Raw genomic sequence first — 9,055 nt, 5'->3', positions numbered from 1 at the left:
TTTGGAGCGTCTAACGAGGCAGAGGAATTGCCTGTACGGTCAAAAGTGGTCAGAATCTAAAAAAAAATTCAAAAAATCTTGTAGAGGCAGTGTTTGAATCGTGTTTTTGATAGTGGAAATACATTCAGCACCCTCAAAAACGTCTAGAACATCTAAAATTTTGAAGTTTAATAACTATAACTTAGATTTACAAAAATCCTTGCTAAATTTTCTTTAAATATGACTAAAATTTCCATAACTTTCCAAGCAACTCCTCCACCTCGTTAGACTATGCGACTAGTTTTTCCCAATGCCCCCAGCATTCACATTTTAGTTGATAGTCACTTCAAATTCTCAGATACAGTTTTGCTGTAAGGTGAATGAAAATTCCAGAAATTAAAAATCAGCAACTCATACAATTATTTAATTGTATTTTAATTATGTTGAGGTGAAAAAACAAGCATTCAGTCACTCTTCTTTCCTTCCCACCTCTATTAACAGGTGGGTTCAACAAAAACAAAAATAGAAATATGGGTTTAGGGTGGATTTTTCTTTGTAGTGCGATGGGAGAAAACCATAAATTCAAACGCCAAGACACACTTGCATCGAATTTAAACTCTACCGTTAATTTCACTCGACTGCCGACAAACCGGCAGGACCCACAGGACCCAGGGTCGGTCTCTGTTTCGATTTTGTGGAATGAGGAGTGTTCGGAGGGACCCACCTCCGATTACGGGGCCACCTTCCTAAATGCAGCGGAAATCAGGAAGACGCACATTAATTTGGCTCGCCTCCTCTGCAACAATTTTTTTCCTTCCAAAACGAAATCAGAGCCTCAAACCCAGGAGGTTAATACGCCCAGGATGCACACCCTCTTTGACAGGCTCTAACATCTGACTAGATAGATGAAATTTCAAGGAAAGTAGATCATATGAATAATAGATAGATGAAATTTTACAAGGAATTAGAGTGAAAGATGATAACATTTTTTATTTGGAGGGGTAGAATATGGGGATCATGATGCAAGGGGATGATATAAAATCATGCAAATGTAACTACTAATATTTTATGTAAGTTGTTTTTCGTTATTGAAAAAAGTTTAAGACATTGCCGAAATTTGAATTGAATATGGATATGGAGGACAATGCAGGGCCTGGATGCTCATCACTTGGGTATGGAGCATTCATGGAGCATGGTCCTTTTAAACCCGGTGGATATAATGGCGAACTTTTTTTGAGAAATAAGTACTCTTGGAATACAGGTAACAACTCTGTTTTTTCTTGGATTGATTAGCAATAATTTCCATGACTTGAAGGCTCAAACATAACTAGAAGCTAACTATATACCATGACATTTACCATGTGCAATTCCTTGAAACATAACTAGAAGCTAACTATATACCACGACATTTACCATGTGCAATTTTATTGATGATAGAAACAAACATGCTATATCTAGAGAGCCCAGTTGGTGTGGGGTTTTCTTATTCCAACACTAGTTCAGACTACCAGTATTATAACGATGCAATGACTGGTATGTTATTTGTTATCCATATTTCTTTTTGATTGCTGCAATGAAATATGTTCTTAGATTGATGATCATGGCGACTGTAGTTTTGGGGCAATATTGAATAAGATTATAACTGAACAACAAGTGTCGACTAATGTAGCTGAAGACAACCTGTCTTTCCTTTTGAATTGGTTTGAGAAATTTCCGGAATACAGAGGTGTAGATTTTTACATAACAGGGGAGAGTTATGGAGGTATGACCTAGCGTTATCTTTTAACATATATGTAGATTATGCTCACTCGTTCTTTTAAGCTGTTTAAAACTGTTCATGTTGTTTGTTGTGTATCTTGTTTAACACTAACTATGTTGGTCGATGTAATCTTGCAGGACACTATGTGCCTCAATTAGAAACTCTTGTGATGGAGCACAACAAAAAGCCCAACATCAAACCCGTTAACCTCAAAGGAATTGTTGTATGTCTATCTTCCTTCGCAATCATTTTAGGATTCTTCCAATGATGTAGATTTTGTTTACCTAAAGCCCATGTGATTATGGCATTCATTACCTACAAAGGGTCAGTCAACCGGGACAACCTTCATAATGAATGTAGCTAATGAAAAGGTTAAGGGCTTTCATTTCTAATCGTGCTATTGGGCAATCTCTATTAAACATGGGTTTTGCTTTCTCTTTTAAGCTTGCTAGCCTCAACGTCCAGCTTGAAATGTAACTCCATTCCATGTTAGTCTTATAAGGCCTGTACCAAGGGTAAAATCACCAAGGAGATTTGAGTAATATTATGTTGTTGAGAGAATATGCATTTCATCGTGAAACAATGAGTTCTTGCTCATGGGGCTTTTGTTTTTATTGTTGTAATCAAATCTAATCTATTTGTTTATCTATTAGTGCTCAATCCTTTGTACTGACATTTGCTTTGCCCCTTAAATTGCTTGCAGATGGGCAATCCTTTGTTAGACATAGATATCAGCATAAGCAACGATGAATTCTTGTGGTCAAATGGTCTCATCTCAGTTGAAACTTACCAAATGACACAGTCTATGTGCAACAATTCCAAAAGGTGGAGGGAAACATATGTTCTTAACAATCTGTCTGAGGATTGCCAATATGTGTTTAGCAAGGTGAAAAGTGAAACTAGAAATATAAATTTGGAAGATGTTTCCTTGGGGTTATGTCTAGATGCTGGAGGATCCCAGGCGACAGGTTCTAGAAAACCAAGGAAATTTCTACATCAAGTAAGTCATTTACTCATCATAAATACAATTTGATTAACCAATATGTGGTGGCATTGATTTCAGCCACTGTTGTTTCAGCTAGACAGAATTCTTCAGGATTGATCTCTGTTGTTTTTTGACAGGTTGAACACACATTCAATAAGATTGACCTGTGCATACACTTCAAAATAACCCAATATCTGAACAAGCAAGAGGTGAAGAAGGCACTTCATGCAAACACTAATCTACATTGGGAAGCCTGCTCTCGGTATGTTATATAGCATTTATATATTTGTTTGGTTTGTATTTAGGATTATGCATTTTTATTTCATTACTAAGCAATCCAAAATTTATATCAAGAAAGATGCATCATGGGGCCAAAATTCAGTCACAGAGAATCCCCCTCCACTCCCCCTCCCCCACAAGAAAATTAGCATTTCTGCCTTGTGCTACTTAATTTATATTTTTTAAAGTTTAACTATTGAATTCTGATCAATTTTGCAATAGCTAACACTAAAATTGGATTTAGGAAATTCCACTATGATCAAACAAACAGAGGAGTCAGTATGATACCAGTCCTCTCTGATCTTCTAAAGGCAGGTCTACGCATTACACTTTACAGGTAAATCGTGCTTTTGAAAGAATTATCAATAACACTAGATTATGTTCCAACATTGGATTTACTGAAAGTCAAATCAAACCTACAGTGGAGATCAAGATTCAAAGGTGCCATTTACAGCGACAAGAACCATTGTTGAGAACCTGGCCAAGGGGCTTAACTTATACACAGTCATTTCATATGCCCCTTGGTACAATCACCAACAGGTAAACTCTCATCTTTTTTATGTAAGAACTTTGGTTATAAGCACCATTTATGTAGATAGTGCTGATTAAAATTCAAAATTGAGCAGGTGGCAGGATGGACTCAAGCATATGGACATTCAGTGAATGGAAAAACTGGGAGTATTTTGACTTACGCAACAGTCAGGGGTGCAGGACACGAGGTTCCATATAGTAAACCATCTGAAGCATTGACTCTATACAGATCTTTCATCAGAGCATTGCCTTTGCCTGCTTCGGGAAATAGCCTCTAGTGCAAAGCCAAATAAACTACTACGTTACTCTTATACAAAAAAATATTTGTACCCTGCTGTAGTGCAATGCCAGATGCATTACTTCATATGTTAATACTGCATTGAATTTGTACAGAGCTTTCAACGTTCATCAAAGGATTGCCTTTTGTCTTTTTTCAGGAAATGGCCTCTACTGTAAAGCCAGATACACTACATTATTCTTATACAAGAAATATGTGTACCCTATAGTGCAATGCACGATGCATTTCATCATATGCTACTCTTTAGCACGCATGATATGAATGAGTTTATGAAGTTATTAATGAAGCTTTTCAATCATCAAAAACCATTTTAATCTTACTCTCTTGTGATTGCATTGCAAATCTCAATACTTATTGGAAATGCGTAAAACAGTTTCTTAAAACATGGAGATATTGTTGGAAATAACACTGAGAGGGGGGTGAATCAGTATTATCAAGTCAAATATTCCTTTTTCAAAATCAAATGATATACGCTACTTCAGTTAATTAAACCCGCGTATATACGCAACTTTGCAGAAGGAAACCAGCGTATACAAGGCAAACTTTTAATTTACTTTATCTTTCTGATGTTGATTGTTAATCTGTGCTTTCAGAATCAATTAACCAGTAACCAGAAACAGTAAAACAGAGCAGAAAGACAATCGCACACAAGAACACAAGATATAAGGTGGAAACCCAATGTGGGTGAAAACCACCTGCTGCAATTCGTCTCTATCTTCCTTTAAATTAGAAACTTCTTTTACAATGTACTGGTGCAGTCCTTTACCAGTACGCAGGCTGCAACCTGCAGAGAGCTACAACCCTCTCTCGTTCTCCAGCTTCTCCTAGAAGGGAGCTACAACCCCCTGAACTCTTGCACTAGCCAAGATACTAGTACGTAGGTGCTGGCCTACAGAAGGCTACAACCTTCTCTTTCTTTCAGGGACCACGTTTCATAATTTTTCAGACTGGTCCACAAATAATATCAATCAAACATCAAGAATTTCTGCATCAACCAATCACCTTTTCACCAATCAAAACTAAATCAAAATAAACACTTCTCTGACGACTGTACCCAGATCACAGTAACAGTAACCACACACCAAATCTGAACCCAGAACACTGCAACAATAAACAGAAGCAGCTAGATCACAACTCAAAATATATACGCTACTTCAATAACCTGAAACCTGCGTGCATACGCTTCTGCGTATGGAACAACCTGCGTATACGTTGTTTTCATTCACTGAACCAGCGTGTATACGCGCCTTCGCTTCACTGAACCTGCGTACAGATCTATAAAAGATAATTCACTCTTTCAGATATTCAAACACTAATTAACCCAGATTATCAGACTTATAGATCAAGCAAGCGCCACATATAGCTAATCAAAATCATACAAAGATACTATCATTCAAGCTTAAAGATTATGACTCATCAATAGAACTTATCCTTCTCTTTGCGCTAAGGTTCCTCCTTTATTCAGATCCAGATCTGCACCATAACCCAAATACCAGTATTCCAGATCTAGCACTTTTCAGATATTCAATAATAATTCAGATGATCTTTTGCCACATGATCTCCTTCCTCTTTTATAGATTTAGGCCTTCCACAATACCACAGTCCAAAACCATAATAAACCAATACCACGGACCCAATACTTGGGATCAACACTTCTGACGAGGTACCATGGTCTAAAACCATAGGTTCAAATACCAAGGACTAACTACCACGGACCAAAGGTAAGTTCTCCAACATTTACGCACTTTTCCTTGCATGAAAGTGCATGTATACGCATGCGCGCCTTTGAAATGTCTAACCCGCGTGTATACGCGTCTTCGTCTAGATGAACCTGCGTATATGTCTTTTCCTTCATTCTGAAAGCATGAACTGAGATCTGTTACCAAAGAGAGTTGCCATCAAGGACAACACCTGTGCCATAGCTCCAAACCTGTGCCATAATGCCAACAATCTCCCCCTTTGGACTTGATGGCAACCCAAAATCCTCAAAGTCATTCTCCCCCTTTGTCATCAAGGGCAAAGGGTTGTGCTCCCCCTGAGTACATGCTGAAATTTCTGCCCTGCTGTGCTGACCATGCTCCCCCTAACTGTAGGCAAGATCTGCAAAAGATGTTCTTCAAGAAGAACCATGATTTATACATCATAAAAGACCTTCCTATCACCAAAAGACTCAATACATACATCCATCACCCAACCAAGTGGGGATCCATCCACCCAACCAAGTGGAGATACATCAGAAATTTACATATGACAACCAAGTTCATTACATGTTCATCCCACGCAAAGTGAGGAAATCAAAATAGGTCGTTACATGACCTTGACACCATAAAAGCGATACCACAAAAGACATACATGACATAGAGACGAAATATCTAGAACAAGACTTATGAAAGACACCAATAACTGATAGCAGCAACATCTGTCAATCACCACCAAGATTTCTTTTTGTTCTCCCTCTGTCTCTGTTCCACCTGAAGCCAACAACAACTGTGAACTAGAACCAAAAGCTTCTAAGATAATGCCAACAATGCATTATTAGAAGATTATCTGCTCCCCCTGAACCTGTGCCGAATGGTCTCTGTCAGACCCATATCAGAATATCTTCAATCAGAGCCTGTCCCTACTAATATCCATCAAACCTCCATATACACGACTGTCTCTGTACAAACCGGCGTATGTACGCGGATCCTCCTCAGGCAACTCGCGTACACCCATTTTTCTCTGAAACAGACAAGTTTTAACAGCAAGATGATGCATCAACTACTCCCAACTTCTGTCTGAGGTATTCAAATGTCTCCCTGGGCAGTGGTTTGGTGAGAATATCAGCAACTTGTTCCTTAGAAGGAACATACTCCAATTTGACCTTTTGTTCCAACACTTGTTCCCGGAGAAAGTGATACTTGATCGGTATGTGCTTGGTCTTTGAATGCATGACTGGGTTCTTTGAAATGTTGATTGCACTTGTATTATCACATAAGATGGAGATAGGTGGTGTACAAGTGATTTGAAAGTCCTGCAAGGTTTGCATCATCCAAAGAAGTTGAGTGCAACAAGATGCAGCAGCCACATATTCCGCTTCAGCTGTAGATAAAGCAATCGAACTCTGCTTCTTGCTGAACCAAGATACTAATCTGGAACCCATAAAGAATGCACCACCACTTGTGCTCTTCCTGTCATCCACGCTTCCGGCCCAATCTGCATTTGTATAAGCATGAAGTGTGAGATTTGTATCTCTAGGATACCATAAGCCATAGTTTTGAGTTCCTTGAAGGTACTTGAAGATTCTCTTCACTGTCTGAAGATGAGTTTCCTTTGGATTTTCCTGAAATCTCCCAACTATTCCCACTGCATGCATGATGTCTGGTCGGGTACCTGTCAAATAAAGTAGACTTCCAATCATAGATTTGTAGGTTGGTTGATGCACTGCTGCTGATTCATCATTTGCACTGAGGTTGCATCCTGTGACCATGGGGGTACATACTGGTTTTGCATTTTCCATGCCATATTTCTTCAAAATCTACTTGAGATACTTGGTTTGAGACAAGAAGATCCCACCTTCATTTTGTTGGATTTGCAATCCAAGGAAATATGTCAGTTCTCCAAGCAAAGACATTTCGAATTCTTTCTGCATCACCAAGGCAAAGCTTTGACTCATAGCTTCTTCATTGCTGCCAAAGATAATATCATCTACATACACAACAAGTATTAGCAATTTGTCATTTTCAATCGTTATATAAAGATTGCTATCTGCTGATCCCTTTGAAAAACCTTGTTGATGAAGATATTTGTCCAAACGGTGTACCAAGCCCTTGGAGCCTGTTTAAGACCATAGAGAGCCTTTTCTAGTCTGCATACAAGATTTGGATCATTCCCAAGGATGAAACCATCTGGTTGCTCAATGTACACTTCTTCTTCTAAGTCTCCATTCAGAAAGGCTGATTTCACGTCCATTTGAAATATTTTGAACTTCTGGAAGCTTGAGAGAGCAAGGAACATTCGGATGGCCTCAAGTCTAGCAACGGGAGCAAAAGTTTCCTCAAAGTTTATTCCTTCTTGTTGAGCATACCCTTTACAAACAAGTCTGTCCTTGTTTCTAATTACTTCCCCATTTTCATTCAACTTATTTTTGAAGATCCATTTTGTCCCTATGACATTCTTATCTTTTGGTCTAGGAACCAACTCCCAAGTGTTGTTCTTTTCGATCTGCTCAAGTTCTTCATCCATTGCCTTGACCCAACATTCATCTTTGCATGCCTCTCTTACATTTTGTGGTTCAATGGAGGAGAGCAATGCCAAATAGCTTGAGGCTTCTGCAATTGTTCTTCTTTTTTGTACACCTGCCTCTTTCTGCCCCAAAATCTGAGATTCTGGATGATTCTTCTGAACGTACCTAGATGGATTCTTCTCTTCTATCCTTATCTGTTCCTCTGGTGCCTCTTTAGGTTCTTCTTCATCATCAGTCTGATTTGGAGAGTAGTCTTCATCCTCTTCGATATTTTCATAATTTACTTGCCTAGGAATGTATCCTTTTTCATCAACCACTACATCAATGCTGTCAACAATTCTTCCAAGTCTTTTATTGTAACACTTATATGCTTTGCTGTGGGGAGAATAACCAAGGAGAATGCCTTCATCTGCTCTAGGTTCAAGTTTGCCAAGCTGTTCATCATTATTCTTAATATAGCATTTGCTTCCAAAAATTTTGAAATGCTTTACCGAAGGAGTCTCACCATACCAGAGCTCATGAGGAGTTTGAGTGTTGTTCACTCGGACATTTGTTTCGTTGAGAATAACAATCGCAGCAAATGCAGCTTCACCCCAGAAGGTTGTGGGAGTTCCAGACTCATCAAGCATAGCACGAGCCATTTCTTGGACCGTTCTGTTCATCCTTTCCACCACTCCATTTTTCTGAGGAGTCCTAGTTGTAGAGAATTCCCTTCTTATTCTGTGTTCTTCACAGAAATCGAAAAATTCATTTGAGGTAAACTCCCCACCTCTGTCGGATCTGAGGCACTTAATTTTGTGATCTGATTCGTTTTCAGTGAAGGCTTTGAAGGATTTGAATTTTTCAAATGTTTCGTCTTTGTGCTTCATAAGTCCTAACCAAACCATCCTGGAGAAGTCGTCAATGAATAATATAAAGTATTCTTCTCCTCGAGGTGACCTTGTCCTAAATGGACCACATACATCTGTATGGACTAGCTCAAGAGGCCTGCTGGCTGAT

At 38.8% G+C, this 9,055-nt stretch overlaps 1 protein-coding gene across 1 annotated transcript; it reads left to right on the top strand.

The window, feature by feature from the left end:
- The first annotated feature begins 1,149 nt into the window (after nucleotides 1–1,149).
- LOC149147242 (serine carboxypeptidase-like 46) lies at nucleotides 1,150–3,869 on the top strand. The gene is made up of 9 exons (XM_089440749.1): nucleotides 1,150–1,240; nucleotides 1,417–1,512; nucleotides 1,649–1,741; nucleotides 1,876–1,961; nucleotides 2,442–2,738; nucleotides 2,861–2,985; nucleotides 3,247–3,339; nucleotides 3,425–3,542; nucleotides 3,629–3,869. The coding sequence occupies exons 1-9, from the start codon at nucleotides 1,165–1,167 to the stop codon at nucleotides 3,809–3,811; spliced, it is 1,167 nt and encodes a 388-aa protein (XP_089296875.1). The 5' UTR covers nucleotides 1,150–1,164; the 3' UTR covers nucleotides 3,812–3,869.
- Nucleotides 3,870–9,055: the final 5,186 nt, after the last annotated feature.

The sequence above is a fragment of the Pinus tabuliformis genome, chromosome 9, assembly GCF_031772625.1.
Source record: "Pinus tabuliformis cultivar Carrire ecotype Pingquan chromosome 9, CPIR1, whole genome shotgun sequence".
NCBI classification, from domain to species: domain Eukaryota; kingdom Viridiplantae; phylum Streptophyta; class Pinopsida; order Pinales; family Pinaceae; genus Pinus; species Pinus tabuliformis.
Note: the sequence above shows the minus strand (reverse complement) of the source record. Positions and strands in the feature narration are given on the sequence as shown.